The sequence below is a fragment of the Ipomoea nil genome, unplaced genomic scaffold, assembly GCF_001879475.1.
Source record: "Ipomoea nil cultivar Tokyo-kokei standard unplaced genomic scaffold, Asagao_1.1 scaffold3069, whole genome shotgun sequence".
In the NCBI taxonomy this organism is placed as follows: Eukaryota; Viridiplantae; Streptophyta; class Magnoliopsida; order Solanales; family Convolvulaceae; genus Ipomoea; species Ipomoea nil.
In genome coordinates this window covers 10,065,590-10,083,641 of record NW_017619497.1, presented here as the reverse complement: position 1 = coordinate 10,083,641, position 18,052 = coordinate 10,065,590, and the positions used below count along the sequence as shown (strand labels likewise).

Here is an 18,052-nt window from a genome sequence, read left to right as displayed (position 1 = left end):
GAGTGTAGTGGGAGTAGAGGCTTTTCACATGCATAGTGAGAGACAACTAGTGAGGGAAGAACACGAGAGTACACAACACACAAAGAAATTCTCTTTTCCTCTCAAAATTTTGCTCCTATTCCATTCTTGAAGCTGTGTTTTGCCCGTGCTCTAGTTCGCCGGGTTCGTTCGTTTGGGTGCTCAAACGTCGAACCGTTGTACGTTTTATCCTGGGAGACCTAGGCCACAACGCTCCTAGCACTTTTGGGAGGTGGCAAATAAGGTTTTAAGGAAAGAAAGGCACTCGCCTAACTCGTACATTTCTCTCTTCCTTCTTCTTCTTTCTTGTTTTGGATTATGCTCTAAGCAAAAATCCGTTCTTTCTTGTTGTTTTGGAATTATAATCTGAGGATTATATTTTCTTTTTGGTTGATATATATTGGTATATCTTTTTCGTAGGTATACATGTATATATAACTGTTGGGTCCATTTTATATATATTTGTGTGTATATATATATTTCGGATATATATCCAATAATATTTTATATATATTTCGTGTGTATATATATAAATATTATTTTACGGATATTAAATCGATTGTGGTTCATTATCACCAACATTTATTGTATGGTCAAGGATTAGATATGCACAAAATTGAAAATGAAATGAGTCCATGAAAATGAAGGCCACGTGGAGGCAAGTTAACAATGGTGGGCGAGACGACGTACTGACGTGGGCAGGCTGCCTTGTCAATTGTCATGCCTCGTCGGATTGAGATTCTTGATTTTTAAAGGATTGAATACTGTTCCACCAACATATTCACTTTAATAGAGATAATAACACATTATTTTAGAGGAAAGTCCTATGCCTTTGCATTGGGTATAACTCAAAGTGCGTGCATGTAAGTTTCATGCATAAAACATGGTATAGTCAGGGGCGTTCGAGTGGTATAATTAGGTGTGTGAGTGGGTAGGGGGCCTTGGTCCCCCACCCACCCCACTCCACTCCAAAAACTTTAATAAAGGTAAAAAGGTGAAATAGATCCATATACTAACACGGTGGGTCATCTAGAACTATGAATTAAAATATGGTCCACCTAGATTATTATATTCCCAATTATTGTTTATCTAGCATTTTTAGTCATTTTCTAACAAGTAACCCATCTAAATTTGTTGCATTCAAAAAAAAAAAACCCATCTAATTTGTTGACATAGAAAAATAAAATAAAACAAAATGCTGACATGTTATTTCTTCATTTAACTTGTTATTTTTGTAACTTTTTTTATAATTTTTTTAACGTATTTTCATATAATAACCTAGATGGACCATATTTTAATTCATGGTGGTGAATGAACAATCATGGTTAGTACATAGGTCTATTTGACCCTTTTGCCTTTAATAAATGTTTATGTATATATTATTATATTAAAAATAAAAATTCTCTTCACCTTAATTTTTATTCTAATTTTGCTATATATATATATATATATATATATATATATATATATATATATATATAAAAAATAAGCCCTAAACATATATTGAAGTATAAATTCACCAAATAAATAGAAATAAATCAATTAATTAATTAGTTAATTATTATGTATTTTTATTATTTGTTTACATTTTTAGGTTGTAAATTTAATTTTCTAATTCAAAAGATTAGTTTTGATTTTTTTTTTTAAAAGAAGTAATGTTAATATTGGTTCTTTAATTTGTGAGTTTAAGTTTCATCCTCACTCTTTAAATTTTGAAATATTAAGTTAATTAGTAAAATGAATATCAGCCAATTATGTAAAAAAAAAAAATGTTGCCAACAAAATAATTGATACGTAGTAATATTTATTTGATAAAAGAGTGACAAGAAAATTAAAATTGTTATTATATATTTTCTGTTATAGGGAAAATCATAAAGTGTAGATTAACATCAATGCTAATAGTTAAATAAAGTATCAAGACCTCATAGTCTAGAAGCATGTGACTCCCATATAAATGATCACGAGTTTTAGACTTTTTTTTTTTTTTTTTTTTGGTGAAAATTAAGGAAAACAAGATTCATTAATCATTCAAACGTATAGTAAATGCTGAATACAATCAAAATAATAAGAAAACCAAGAATGAGGACCAACTTGGGAAGCCGCTCTAGCTAAAGTATGCATGATTAAAGATATTCCTTAATATGTCGTTTTAAAGCATAACAGTACGGCAATATAGACTTCTAGCCTTTAATTCTCAAAATCTTTTGAGTTGCATTAAGGGGGTGTTTGGTTGGATGGAAAACATTTTCCATGGAAAATGTTTTCCTAAAAGTGAAGGAAAATGATGTTTTATGTTGTTTGGTTGGATGGAAAATATTTTCCATAGGAAAAAGTTTTCCTTAAGGATGAGGAAAACAAATTCATAGCTCATGCTAGGTATTTTGTTTTCCATGGAAAACTAACATGACAATTTTACCCTCAACATTCTTTATTAATTACTCTTATTATTATTATTATATTATTATTGTTGTGTAGGGTTATATTTGTCATTATACTCATTATTCCTTACCATTCCAAACTCAATCAAACAATGGAATTCATATTCCCAGTAATTTACCAGGACTACGTGGTCTAATGGTATCCGGGTTGGACTTCCAATTGGAAGATTATGAGTTCAAGCCTCAGTGGAGGCGTTGTTGGTTCTTTGTGTTTCAGTAGGTTGAGAAAGTATATGAACAGATACTACAATGTAAAAAAATATTCCCAGTAACTTTCAAAAAAAAAAATATGAAATCTATTTTCTTGGAATTTATTTTTCATGGAATTTCAATTTCATTTCCCTTAAAAAAAATATGAAATCTATTTTCTTGGAATTTATTTTTCATGGAATTTCAATTTCATTTCCCTTCAAATATTTTCCAGCGAACCAAACGAGCCCTAAGTGTAACCGGAGTGAATTGATAAATTAGAATTCTCCGATATTCTTGTGAACATTATGTTTTGTAAATGCTTTGATTGTAACTGATGAACCCAGCGGAAGTTTTTCCCATTGTATTTCGTAGGAATCGTACCGGAGAAAAAGCTCCACCAGCATTAGCCTAGCCATGAGCACCACCAGTTCTTTCGCCGGGCACTGTTTGTCGCCGGCCGCCGGATTCTTGGTTTCCCGGTCGTTGGACCAGTAGATGTAATGGATTAGCTTCTCCCCGTCGTGTAAAAACCTATCCGGGATGAATTTCTCGGGATCTGTGAACACTTTCGGATCCTTTGTAGCGAAAGGCTGATACCCAAAGATCATTTCTCCCTTTTTGATCAAGAACGATGATTCATGGCTCCGGACTATGATGTCGTCTCTGGCCTTGCCGTACTGGTACGGAACCGGAGGTTCAATCCGGAGAACCTCGTAAACCACCGACTTAGTTAGCTTCATTTTCTCCAGTGCTGTTAAGGTTACGCCGCCGCCGTCTTCATTGACAATGGTTCTGATTTCGTTGGCAAGACGGCGGTGTAAATTCTCGCCGGCGGCGCCGACCCACTTTATCAGGGAGGGAAACAAGGCTTTCATGCCGCCGTAGGCGTTGAACCCGGCGAGGAAAACCAAGTTATGGACGGCTTCGTCTCTCTTCACCCCGTTCTTCTCAGCTTCGTCCAGAACAGACGTCGCCGACTCGCCGAAAACCCGGCGGAGCTTTTCATAGCCCGGTTTCACGGCGAAGAACGGCCAAGAAAATGTGTGGAGAAGCAAATCTTCTAGAAAGTTGGGGAGGAACTTCAACCCCAGAGATATCAAGGGAGAAAGCTGAAAGGCTATCCATGAATCCATCAGTTTTGCTCCGCCGTCTCCGAGCTCCGTCTCCGACGGACTCTTGTTGCAAAACAACCGGAAAACGAACTCAAACGACACCTCGTCGCTGGCCGGATTGAAACCCGCTTTCCCATTCTGGGAAACTTGGTTTTCCAGGTTGTCGAAGAGGCTACATAGAGAGCTCCGAAACAATGGGATAAACCTAGTATGAAGCCTGGCCAAGAGCGACAAGAAAAACGCTTTCAGCGTTTCATGGCCGGGCTCGGAAGTGTCGAGAAACGCGCAGGGGCGGTGGCCGCCGAAGAAGGCGGTGGAGGGCATGAAAGTGCCGTCAAGAACGTTCTTTTTCTCGACCTTGGAGGTGTCGAAAAGAACGGGAAAGCTGACGGCGTCGAGGAGGACGACGACCCTGGAATCCTTGGAGATGAACGGTCCCGGCGGCATGTTTGTTCGGAAGACAGTGGAGTTGTACTTGTGCATTTTGTTGAGGAAGAAGTTGTCTTGTCCTTCGTTGTAGAAGTAATCACATCTGTCTCTTATGGCGCCAAAGAAGGAAGATCCGCCATAGCTATAGCTTCCTGGGATTTCTCGAAGTGGAAGGTTAGAATCAGGAGAAGATTGGAAGGGAATAGCAGAAGAAGAAGAAGACGACATTGTTTTTGTTCAATACTTAATATGGCTATGGCTCGTGGGAGAATATATAGAAATGCTGAATGTATATATATATTGTATAATACAAATATAGTTTGGAGTATGCTTGAAGCAATGACCCAATGGATCATGGGCAAAAACGATGTTGTTTTGTGTAAAAAAAAATAAATAAAAAATTACACAACACACGTTAACATACATTTTATAACTCATAATGTAGATTATTCGAAAGCATAATAATGTACATTATTCTAACTCATAAAATATATTATTTTATTTTAAAAATTTTATTATTCTAACACATAATGTACATTATTCTAACTCATACAATTTAAAGGCACAGCTGTGTGTGGACCGATTTGCCTGCTTAAAGGAGTTGTACTGTAGGTAAAGTTGCTTAAAGGTTGAAGTAATATTTTTTAAATTAAAAAAAAAAACGTTTTCAATGATGATAGTCCATCATTCATGCATGTGGTCAAGTTGGAAGTTGCAGTGTACGAATTGTTGGAAAAATTAGCTTAAAATGGCATATTAAGTGGCTATTTTGTGGTACAATTATCAATGGGGTCTACTTCTGATTTGGGTCGGGTCAAAGTGGATTCGGATTCTTCGTAGTAAGACGAAGAGATTGATATATTGTACGCTCAAAACGGATAATGGGTGAATAAGATATTGATTCTCAAAGTAGACCCATTTAAGTTGGGAAATGAAGGGAAAATGTAGGACTTTGTCCCACATTGGTTTGGAAACAAGATTTGCCCCCCTTATATACATGAGCTCTTTTCAAGCTTGTAGAATTGTATAGCATAGAGGCTCTCTCGCGTGCGCCGGCACCTGCGGACATCAAAAAGGCTTGAAATCAAGCCCGAGCTCGCGTGCGCCGGCACCTGCGGGCACGAATGTCGTCCGGATTTTTAAATTCTGAGTTTAATCCTACTTAGTGGTGACCGTTACAGGTGTTACACAATTGGTTTTAACACCAATTTAATGGCCATGTTGAATGCTATCACTCCAACATCCCTATATAAAGAGAGGTAGAAGCAGTAGCATTTTACACAGGACAAAAAAAAAACGAAAGGAATTCCAGTAGCTTTCAGCTTCCCAAAACTCTGCTTCTACTCTCTTCTTTACCAACTACTGTTCTCTACTTTGCTTTGTTTGCCGGGTTCCTTGTTTAGGTGCTTAAACAAGGAATCGTAGCACGTTTTATCCTGGGAAACCTAGGCTACAACGCTCCTAGCACTTGTGGGAGGTAGCAAATAAGGCTTTAAGGAAAAGAACCTTCTGTTCGAACTCGTGCTAAATCCCTACCCAAACACTCAACCTTTTCCTTCCCAATTCTTTCTGTTTTCCCATATAATTTTAATCTTTTCGTAGGATTATTATTTTTGGGAATTTTCAACCATATTACCCAACACGAATAGGAGGAAACAAGGAAATTTACCTAGATGGAGAGTGTATAGGTATAATATCATTTTAGATAAGAGTGATATTACGACCGGAAACTGGTTATTGGCTAGCCAGTACAAGCCTTTAGGCAAAATGTATAAAAGACAGTAAGTAATTAGGCACTAACAATCTACCGATAAGTCATAGACAATAATAATTAAACAAGAAAAAATAAACGCAAATTAATAAGAGAATGAATGACACAAAATAAAAAGAAATAGGCAAAAACTTTTGTAAACTTGTCCTAGGGATCTTTATCAGTGAGACAGGTAGGACCAAAATGAAATATAATATTATACTGGAAAATATAATACTAATTTAATTTGAAATAAAATATTTATTATTTATATAGGGAAATGTAATGTAACACACTGAGGGTTGGATGAAAATCAATTATGTTATTGTATGTCCACATTATGGTTCAAACTTGTGACTTCTAATTTGAAAGAGTTATAATTATGCCGTTTTATTATAAAGTTGTTTATATGAAATTATGAATATATATATTCACTCTATGTCAATCTCAATCTGCATAAAGACGCCATATACGTATATATGGATTATGGAGTATATTTAAAACAGTTAGTTGTTGCTTCTTGAGTTTGTTATTGCTTCTTTGTAGGATAGTAACGTGCACAAACAATGTACCATATAATCAATATATATAGGGAAGGGATCAGGTGCATTTGTAGCTTTCCGTGCAGTAGATTAATGTGCGTGAGTTATATACTTAATGTGCGTGAGTCGCGTGCTTAATGCGCCTGAGATTTGTGCTTAATGTGCCTGAGATTTGTACTTAATGTGCATGAGTGTGTAATGTTAATATGCGTGAGTTTTGTACTTAATGTGTCTGACTATTGTGCTTAATGTGCGTGAAGTTTGTGCTTAACATTACACACCACGCACATTAAGTATAAATCTCAGGCACATTAAGCACAATACTCATTTTCAAAAAAAAAAAAAAAAGCACAATACTCACGCACATTGAGTACAAACCGCACGCACATTAATCAACAGCACAACCGCACAGGAAGCATTCAACCACACAGGAACCTTACAATATATATAAGCAGGGATCGAGTCTCACCAGCGGCAGTGTGGGAGCAACCTCTCAAAGTGAGGGGGGCTCCTTGTGCGCAGTGAGCACCGGTCTAGCCTCTGTGGTTCATGTTCAGTTGAATCACCATGATTTACATCCTCCCAAATGCTCTTTCGGGCCGGGGTGTGGGGGCTCTTAGGATTGGAGTTCAGCCTTTTGGAAGAATATTATTGATTGTTATTAAAGTCATCAATTTGTAAGGACAATAATTGACTAAAGAGTGGAGCATATTATTGATTGTTATTAAAGTCATCGATTTGTCAAGGACAATTTACCAAAGAGTAGGATGTAATCCGATGAAACAAAATATGTCACTCTGTTTGTCCATACTTGTCTAATCTGATAACTTTAAAAATCTTGTCTAATTCGTATAACTTTAGAAGGTACAAGTTAGACATTGAACTTTAATGAAAGGAGTGGTTCACTGAAAATGGTCAAGTATTAAATCAGAAGATCACAAGTTAGACTATTGCCAACACCTTATTAGTCTAATCCATCACATAGGGTCTTTCTAGTGTAACTTATCTTTTTTTGTGTGATTTATGAGCTACCTCAAGTAGTGACAACATGTTTCCCTCGTTACCCCTCAATGATGTGATCTGATGAAACAAAATATGTTGCCATTTTCTTATCATTTGTCAAACCTTGCCTAATTCGAATAACTTTAAAAATCTTGCCTAATTTATACTCCGTGTAAATTTAGAAGACATTGTTTCCTTAGACATGACATCAAGCTTTAATGAAAGGAGTGGTCCACCCAAAGTAATTCAATAAATGAAACATAATTTTTGTATATGAGATTATATAATCTTAAAATGATGATACTTGTAATAAATAATCTATATCACATCTTTTTATATTCATTAGTTACTTAATCAATCTTCATCACCAAGAAGCTCTGATCTTCTCGCTTCAGAATTTTAGAAATTTGAAGATGAAGTCCAACTGATATAGAAAACAGATAAAATGTAGTGTTTGATATATAAATGGCTAGTTTGATTGGTCAATATGCGACCATTCAAACCAAATCTAATCATGGTTGCAGTAGGCCCTAGATGGTCTACCATCTTGAGTAAAAGAAGCCCCATCAACACTGGATTGCTGCAACATTGGAGGACCCTGTGTCTGATTTGCAGATCCTTGGTTTCTTGATTTTGGTTTCCACCCTGGTGGATAATCATGTTTCTTGTAGCACTTATCATGTGTGTGACCTGTGTACCCACAATACGTACACACAGGTTTCTTGTTGGTTTGATACTTCTTGAAACTTGATTGGGAATTATTGTCTGTTCTTGCCATGAACACACTTCCTGTGGCATTACTTTCACCTGCTTGACTTCCAAATCCAGTATTGGCTAAACCAAACTGCCTTTCTTGCTGTGCGATCATTGAATAGGCTTCATTGACATCTGGTAAGGGCCTCATCAGCATAATTTGGTTTCTAGCCCCTGTATATCTCTCATGGAGACCAATCAAGAAGATGGACAGTTTATCCATCTCTGATTGTTCATTCAGTTTGTCAATCCTATTCCCACACTCACATTTAACAGCACAAGTGCAGTACATCAATGGCCTAAGGACTCAGTTCATCCCACAAGAGCTTCTGCCTGGTGAAGTACTCATTCAACGAATCATCTTGTTGTTTGGTTTGATATATCTCACACTTTATTTCAGCAATCCTAAATAGGTCCTGCTTACTGAATCTTCTTTTTAAATCATTCCATATTCCATAGGCTGTGTCTATCCATAGAACACTACGCCCAATGGTTGGAGATACGGATCGAACAATCCAGGAGGAAACGATGTTATTACACCTTTCCCAAGCCATATACTCCTCTACATCAACCATGGAAGGTTTCTTAATAACTCCATTGATAAAAGGGATCTTGTTCTTACAAGATAGGGCCATTGTCATAGCCCTAGCCCAGGTGTGGTAATTCGATCCATCTAAGGGAAAGGAGACCAGCTCCAAGGATGGATTCTCACTCATATGCAAGTAGTATGGATTAGACTGAGTCTGTGGATCAAAAGTTACCTCAGTCGTAGTTGCTCCGGTTGCTGCCGTAGAGATAGACGGCGCCGTGGTTTCATTCGCTGGATTCGTTGTCTGCGGAGGAGCTCCTGCTGAATTGTTGACTGGATCCGAGCGATTTCCAATCGAGGGCCACGCAGTCGCCATTAGAGGTTGGCTAGAATCTGTTTCTCACTTTGTGTGCGGAGAAGCAAGGAAACAGAGATGAAAGAAGTTGAAAGAAGAGGGAAGTCTCACAACACTTAACCGAAGGGGTTTTATACAAGAAACAAGAGAAAGGAAAGAAAACAAAAAAAAAAAAAAAGAAAAGAAAGCTAATAGAAAAAACGGTCTTGGACTGAGAGATGCTGCCACGTGTCACCATCTTGTTCTCCCAAAAGTCTAGGCAGCTAACTAAAAGAAAAAAAAAAAAAAAAAAAAAAAAAAAGTAAACAGTACATGTATGTGAGAGTATGTCATATCTCACACACACACACACACACACATATATATATATATATATATATATATATATATATATATATATATTGAAAAAAATTAGTCAGGCCAAGTCGGCTGAATTAGGTGTCTAAGCGGCCGACTGCTTAGGAGGGAAATCGCTACCCCTAGTCTGGTTTTTGCAATATGAAATCTAATCATAAACTAGAATTGCGGGATTATTATTCATTCATATCAAGGGATAAAGAGTCACATTCAAAGCACCTTTCCATGGGTGTATCTGGGTTATAAAGCATCTAAGAAACCAAAAGGACAAGAATCAATGGTGGGTGGCAGTGCTCTCAACTAGTTCTACTGCCCAGACTGTACTGTTCCCATAATAGAACACCATAACACAAAAAAGTTAGTATAAATGAGAGCTATTTAGTAAAGGTCTAATAGTGAGAATACGTCGTGCTATTGGTCTTTGTTTCCGTTCGCCTTTCTCCAATATATAAAAAAATTTAATTATTATTTTTAAAAATTGAAAGAAAAAAAAATCAGAAGAAGGTGGAATCATCAAACATTCATCCGTAGTGGATTAATATTAAACTATGATAATCTCCTGCATAAATCTCATCACTTTCATCATCTTCAGTGGGGGACAATGAGTCTTTCCAATTATGTTTAACATATCCCAACATTTGTTTAATCAAAAGCATGAATCATTACCACCACTACTATGAAAAAACTCATTAATCACTTCGCTAGCTTTACATTAAACCAATGATGATGCTAATTAAAACAATGAAAAAAACACAGGTTGAAGATCGGTACGTGCCATGGAGGCCGCAAAGAGGGTTGCCGGAGCGGTCTGTTAACATCTTGAGATGGTGGTTTTTTCGAGCATTTTCTTAACCCGTAAGTTCTACCTGCAATAGTTCTGCAAGTCTTTCTATCTGTCTGTCATGTTTTTGTGTGATTCGGAGAAGTAAAAAATAAGGATCCGTCTACTAACAGAGAACTGTTTTCTGTTTTTTTTTTTGTTTTCTAATTTTCAATTTTCGTTCTCTGTTTTTCATTCTTTGTTTTCTGTTTAAAAAACTTGTTTACTAACAAAAAAAATGTTCTCTGTTCTCTGTTCTCTGTTCTCTGTTCTCTGTTTTCTGTTTTCTATTTTTCAGTTTTCACCTATAATTTAGTTGAGATAATATTAATATTTTTTGAGCTAATATTTAAATTTTTTTTTGGATGTATTCATTTGAATGACATGTATATGAATATATAACTTTTACTTTGAATTCTAATATATGTGAGATTTCAATATTGGATATCTAGATCGAACTTGTATTATAATGTAACATAATTAAAAATATTCAAACTAATAATCTATTGAGTTCAATCAAAATCTAAAACATTATATAGAGTTTAATTCTTAATTTTGATAATGTAAATAATGTCTAACTTTAAAGTGTAAGCAAATAAATTATGTTTAAATAAGTAAAGTAAGTAGAAAAGATAGAAGATAGTGATAAGTAAAATAAGATGATAATGAATGTAATCATAGTAATGTGGTTATAGTGACATATAACTAAATAGATGATAGATGATTCTATTTTCCATTTCAAAAACAGTTTTTAAGTGTGTTTCAGTTTTTCAGAAATTTCCAGAAATATTTTCAGTTTTCAAAACAGAAAACTGTGTTAGTAAACATGTTTTTTGTTTTCTATTTTTCAGTTTCTGAAAATTTCCAGAAATTTCCAGTTAGTAAACGACCCCTAAGGATTCTTGTAATGTGGTCTTCCTATTGATATTATGACATCATATTTAATTGAAACTTGTAACCTGTAAAAAAAATGTTATTTGCACAATTTTTGACTTTTTAATGATCCAATTGTACCTTTTTTGTTTGATGGCTCAATTGTACAATGTGTAAAAGTTCAGTGGCCTATTTGACACGTTTTCCTTAAAATAGTTAGTTGTTGCTTCTTGAGTTTGTTATTGCTTCTTTGTAGGATAGTAACATGCATTGTAAAACAATGTACCAGGATCAGTTTTTAGATTTTTGTGACCCTGTTTGGAGCAACATGCATGTTTAGATGTAATTGAATGGAAAAAATTAAATAAGGAGATGTCCAAAGCTAGAGCAACATGCAAGTTTTGAACCTTAGACCTCCAAGTTGAAAAACAATAAACAATGTTCCTACTATTTCTTCATGGACCCTTTTAGATTTAATTGAATTTTTTTAGTTTTTTTTTTTTTTTTTTTCTAAACTAGCTAGGTAAAAATGAAATATTTGGCCTCTAAAATTAAGGTCTCTCTAAAATTTGAGGCCCTGTGCGGTAGTCCAACTTGCACAGTCCAAAATTCAGCCCTGCAATGTACCATAACAGGAAATCATAAACGTAGTTATATATTGTTATGGGATAAATTCAAACCATGATAGGACTGTTGGATAAGATCTTTTGGAAAGCTTTTAGACCTAGCGAAAAGGACTCTAAGCCTTCAGCAAGCAAGCGCGAGAGGAGCGAAGCTGTCGTAGAAGCAGTAGCTTCCCTCGACCGACTAAAATACAACAGTCGTGACCTACTTTGATTCATAAGTGATGTAGCAAAAATAAGATGTTAGCTCGGGTGTGTTATGTCGTCCTCAGGGGATTGGGGGTTATGGCACGCAATATGCAATAGCAACAAACTAGGCACTAGCATAAGGAAATCAACAAGAAGCTAAGTAAATCATAACAAGATTGAAGCTTCAGAAACTAAACAAAGTAACACAAACACATATTAACAAGATGTAAACACGAAATAAAGAAATAAGACTCAAGCTAGGGAGCATTATCTTCTAGATGCATAGCACAACCTAAGGATTGGGGAAAATCACACAACCAAGGAATAGAGGGGATGCACGTAAGAATCGTAGTCTATACGTCACTCACGTGAGAAAATTAACAAGAATTAGAACAAGAAATTGCCCCACTCTCGTGGTGAATCAACTCCAAGTTCTTCAAGAACACAAAGCATCTAAAAACCCCCAATTTCCCCCATTTTCATAAGAAAAATCGGGTTTATGCAAGGAGTGGCTTAGAATCTTGACCCAACTCTCATTGAGCCAAGAATCCTCCAAAACATGCTAATGAATGTGTACACCAAGCATTAACAATATACAAACACAAATCCTTCATAAACTCAAGAACCCTAGGTAGGCAAAAATCCCCTTTTATACAATAATAACAAATCAAGCATCAAGATAGATAATACAACCCTAACTCAAGTCCATAAACTAACTACTCATGATTCAATAGCATAAAGAACACAAAAACATAAATGTAAAGCATAAACATTGCAAGATAATGAGATAAAATGGAGAAGAAAACTTCACTAAGAAATGGATGGTAAATCTTAGAATCCAAGTGTTGAATCCTTGATTACAAGCTTGAAATGTGTTAAAGAACCTAAATCTAAGCCTAATCTAACACTAAAATATGAAAGGAAGTGAAAGGAAATGTCTAGGGTTGGAACAAGGTCCAAAACCATGTAGAAATGAGAGAAAACGGGGTTAAAAAGAGGTAGAGCAGGTTGGGACGGCCTCTTGGATGGGCGTATGCCAGGGTGTACGATTTTTGGTGCATTTCCAGTGAAAACTGGATCAGGGAGAAGAGATGAGTACTGGCATGCGTACGGGCGTACGACAGGGCGTACGAGGCTCCTGAAAACAGAATTCTGTGCACTTGTCTTGAGTTCTAGGCTATTTTCCTCCTCTAAAACCATTTTATTGGCACTTATGGTCTTCAAAAAAGTTGTAGCCCTTTAAGTTGGCTTTCCAATAGTGCAAGAATCACTCCATTTGGACATTCCTAGGGCGAGATATAGTCAAAAACCCGAACAGTGTCCGAAATGAGCGAAAATTACAATGTCTTGATCTTTTGCTCCTCTTTTGTTTTGGTTTGCCAAATGACTAAGACCATTGAATACACCACTCTTAGGCTCCCTTGGAAGTATTTTTTGTCCATCCTCTTAACTTCTCATTGGCTCCCATGGACTCCTAATGCATCCAAAATGCTCCATTTGACTCCAATGTCCACCAAAATGCCTGAAAATACTCATCTTTGTTTCACAACAAAACTCTTAGCAAAATAACACAATTTAATCATAATCTCATAAAATTTGGAATGATCTATAAGCAAAATGGCTTAGTGAAAGGGAGGAAAATATAGACAAATAAACACTTATCAATAAGAAAGGCGAAGGGGTTGGCAACAAAACAAGCAAACGGCTTTGAATCATAGTTGCAGGGTTCCAAACTTTAACTACTTATGTTCAGTTGGTTTCATAGGAGCGGAGTCATTTTTATAAATATTACAAATTTTGTTTATTTCCAACCGTTAGATCTACTAGATCAATGTTTTGGATTTGTCACAGTTCTCACGTGGAGCATGGTTCTCACCTAATTTTGGACCTATATGTTTATGTTCGGGTGGGAACCTACCTTATTGTGTAAACCTGAGAACCTGTGCACACCCTTGGTGTTGCATCATCTAACGGCCCAGAACATGGTACACGGAAAAAAGTCAACTTAGGATGCAGTGCATAACGTGTGTGCATTGTATTTGCAGTTCATACGTGTGTAAGGTATGGAACTTGAGAATTTTACAAAGAGATAGTACGTAAAAAGACACTAACATTAATTATTTTCAGAAGATGTTTAAGTGATTAGACATATATTATCTTTTATTATTAAATTAAAAGAATATGAAAACTTGTACTTAGGGAGTTAGGGTATTATAAAAGTTATCCATTTTTAAATCTCATATAAAAATGTATATTGCTTATCGTATGATCAAGGATTAGATAGGCACAAATAAAATTGAAAATGAAGTTGGTCCATGAAAATGAAGGCCACGTGGAGGCAATATAATAAGTTAACGATGGTTGGTGAGACGACGTAGGCAGGGTGCCTTGTCGGATTGAGATTCTTGATTTTTAAAGGATTGCGTCACAGTATTTGAGATTTTATTGTCGTTTCTATCAAATTTTGATAGAGAGTGTAAATTGTAAGATATATTTCAAAGTATTTGTAAATTAGTATCTATATTTTGGGGTTGCTAATGAAATTAAATTATTAATTTTTTAAAAGATAATTTGTAGTTATTATTCAAATGTGTATTTTGTTTAATGGAACAAAATTAGATCATTTAACTGTACTCACTCTTCTATAAATCTTTAATCTCCTTTTATAAGCAACATGGATACCCGATTAGTGTTGATGTTTGCTAGAAAATTAAACAAATTTCAAAAGGATTGATCAATCGAGTGAAATATAATTCTCATACTTTAAAGTCATGTGTTCAATTCGTTCTTACTCGACTTTCTTGGTTGAACATGTCTCTAACCAAACAGATTTGGATAACATTAAGTTCGATTCTTACTGGAGCTTCTTGATTGAACCCGTCCCTAGTCGAACACCCATGGGTAATATCACTTATTGATATTTCAATGACATTTGAGTGTAAACCTAATTAAACTTATGTAACATAGTCTTCCGACTACCATTTATGCTTTCCTTTTTAAGTTTTAACTACTTTTATCGTTGATATCATATTAAAGGGCAACATATATATGCACAAGTCATATATATGTGGGTAACATCGCAGTATTATAGACCACCATAGATTATTCATGCATAACATACAAAAATATTAGGTACACATTTGCATTTTATTGTTTTTGAATGATAACAATGGGTAAACTAATGAACTATTGAAGCATTCACGATGAAAGGAAAGAAGAAGAAGAGCAAATGTATTATTCATGTGTGTAGTATATTTGGAATATATGAATCATCAATTACAGGCATAGGTAAGACTATGGGTGTGTTTGGTTGATGGGTTTTGCTCATAGGAATAGGTATGAAAGTGATTGTTATTGTTTGGTTGATAGGTTTTTAGAACACAAATATGATTTTCGAATACCCCATAAATTGAAAAACTCACACCCAAACAAAATATGAGTTTCATTACCTTATTTATTCTCAAGCACTACTATTAGTAATCATTCCCATTCCACCCTACTACCAAACATGTTAAATACTTTCACCAAAACTCATTACCATTACCAAGTATTTGATACTCATTCCGATTCCGATTACCATGTGCGAACCAAACACACCCTATATATTGTGTAGTATTTGGAATGAACCAATTACATGCATAGATAAAAATATATATATAACCAAATAGAATGAATGACAAGAAAGCCATCTATATTGTGTAGTATTTGGAATGAACCAATTACATGCATAGATAAAAAATATATATAACCAAATAGAATGAATGACAAGAAAGCCATCTAAGAAACATAACAGTACAACCACTTAGCTCCCCCAAACAGGATGAGCGGAATACAGAATAAAGTGAACATAAAAGTATGTAAAAGAGGGTTTGGACCACTAGAGTACTATCCCTCCAACATATTGACTTTACTAGAGATAATATAACATATTTTAGAGGAAAGTCCTATGCCCTTGCATTGGGTATAACTCAAAGTGCATGCATGTAAGTTTCATGGTTAAAACATGGTATAATTAGGTGCAGAAGTACATGGGTGGGTAGAGGGGCTTGATCCTCAACTGTATTTTTTTTTGAGTTCCATAACGTAATTGCAGTTTGGTGTGCAGTTTAGTGATATATTTGACTTTTATTCCAAATTTTTTGAATTGCATTTAGTGTATAATAGGCACCTAATACCTTAGAATTATCCAATATTCTAGTGAACATTATATATGTTTTGTAAATGCTGTGATTGTCACTGATGAACCCAGTGGAAGTTTTTCCCATTGTATTTCGTAGGAATCATACCGGAGAAAAAGCTCCACCAGCATTAGCCTAGCCATGAGCACCACCAGTTCTTTCGCCGGGCACTGTTTGTCGCCGGCCGCCGGATTCTTGGTTTCCCGGTCATTGGACCAGTAGATGTAATGGATTAGCTTCTCCCCGTCGTGTAAAAACCTATCCGGGATGAATTTCTCGGGATCTGTGAACACTTTCGGATCCTTTGTAGCGAAAGGCTGATACCCAAAGATCATTTCTCCCTTTTTGATCAAGAACGATGATTCATGGCTCCGGACTATGATGTCGTCTCTGGCCTTGCCGTACTGGTACGGAACCGGAGGTTCAATCCGGAGAACCTCGTAAACCACCGACTTAGTTAGCTTCATTTTCTCCAGTGCTGTTAAGGTTACGCCGCCGCCGTCTTCATTGACAATGGTTCTGATTTCGTTGGCAAGACGGCGGTGTAAATTCTCGCCGGCGGCGCCGACCCACTTTATCAGGGAGGGAAACAAGGCTTTCATGCCGCCGTAGGCGTTGAACCCGGCGAGGAAAACCAAGTTATGGACGGCTTCGTCTCTCTTCACCCCGTTCTTCTCAGCTTCGTCCAGAACAGACGTCGCCGACTCGCCGAAAACCCGGCGGAGCTTTTCATAGCCCGGTTTCACGGCGAAGAACGGCCAAGAAAATGTGTGGAGAAGCAAATCTTCTAGAAAGTTGGGGAGGAACTTCAACCCCAGAGATATCAAGGGAGAAAGCTGAAAGGCTATCCATGAATCCATCAGTTTTGCTCCGCCGTCTCCGAGCTCCGTCTCCGACGGACTCTTGTTGCAAAACAACCGGAAAACGAACTCAAACGACACCTCGTCGCTGGCCGGATTGAAACCCGCTTTCCCATTCTGGGAAACTTGGTTTTCCAGGTTGTCGAAGAGGCTACATAGAGAGCTCCGAAACAATGGGATAAACCTAGTATGAAGCCTGGCCAAGAGCGACAAGAAAAACGCTTTCAGCGTTTCATGGCCGGGCTCGGAAGTGTCGAGAAACGCGCAGGGGCGGTGGCCGCCGAAGAAGGCGGTGGAGGGCATGAAAGTGCCGTCAAGAACGTTCTTTTTCTCGACCTTGGAGGTGTCGAAAAGAACGGGAAAGCTGACGGCGTCGAGGAGGACGACGACCCTGGAATCCTTGGAGATGAACGGTCCCGGCGGCATGTTTGTTCGGAAGACAGTGGAGTTGTACTTGTGCATTTTGTTGAGGAAGAAGTTGTCTTGTCCTTCGTTGTAGAAGTAATCATATCTGTCTCTTATGGCGCCAAAGAAGGAAGATCCGCCATAGCTATAGCTTCCTGGGATTTCTCGAATTGGAAGGTTAGAATCAGGAGAAGATTGGAAGGGAATAGCAGAAGAAGAAGAAGACATTGTTTTTGTTCAATACTTAATATGGCTATGGCTGGTGGGAGAATAGAAGTGCTGAATGTGTATTATAAATATAGTTTGGAGTATGCTTAAAGGAGTTGTACACTTGTACTGTAGGTAACGTTGCTTAAAGGTTAAACAATAAGACATAATAATATTTTTTAAAATTAAAAAAACGTTTTCAATGATGATTGACAATCAGTGTACGAATAGGAGGAAACAAGGAAGGAAATTTACTTAGATGGAGATCGAGTGTTTACATGTGTAATAGAGTTTCACTATGCATACTTTCAAATTTTACTATTTTATTTTTACTCGTTGATGTGTTAAATACAGACGATTTTTTTTTTTTTTCTCATATAAGAGAACAGAAAAGTGTTTACATAAAAAATGAGAGTCCAC

At 36.4% G+C, this 18,052-nt stretch overlaps 1 protein-coding gene across 2 annotated transcripts; it reads right to left on the bottom strand.

The window, feature by feature from the left end:
* Positions 1-2,880: 2,880 nt before the first annotated feature.
* On the bottom strand, positions 2,881-17,763 carry LOC109165218 (allene oxide synthase 3-like). 2 transcript variants are annotated; one of them, XM_019313891.1, is made up of 2 exons: positions 16,204-17,763; positions 2,909-2,964 (listed from the first exon to the last, which is right to left on the bottom strand). In XM_019313891.1, the coding sequence occupies exons 1-2, from the start codon at positions 17,651-17,653 to the stop codon at positions 2,924-2,926; spliced, it is 1,491 nt and encodes a 496-aa protein (XP_019169436.1). In that variant the 5' UTR covers positions 17,654-17,763; the 3' UTR covers positions 2,909-2,923. The 2 variants fall into 2 exon arrangements, with proteins under 2 accessions (XP_019169435.1, XP_019169436.1); XM_019313890.1 differs by lacking the exon at positions 16,204-17,763 and having other exon boundaries at positions 2,881-4,454.
* Positions 17,764-18,052: the final 289 nt, after the last annotated feature.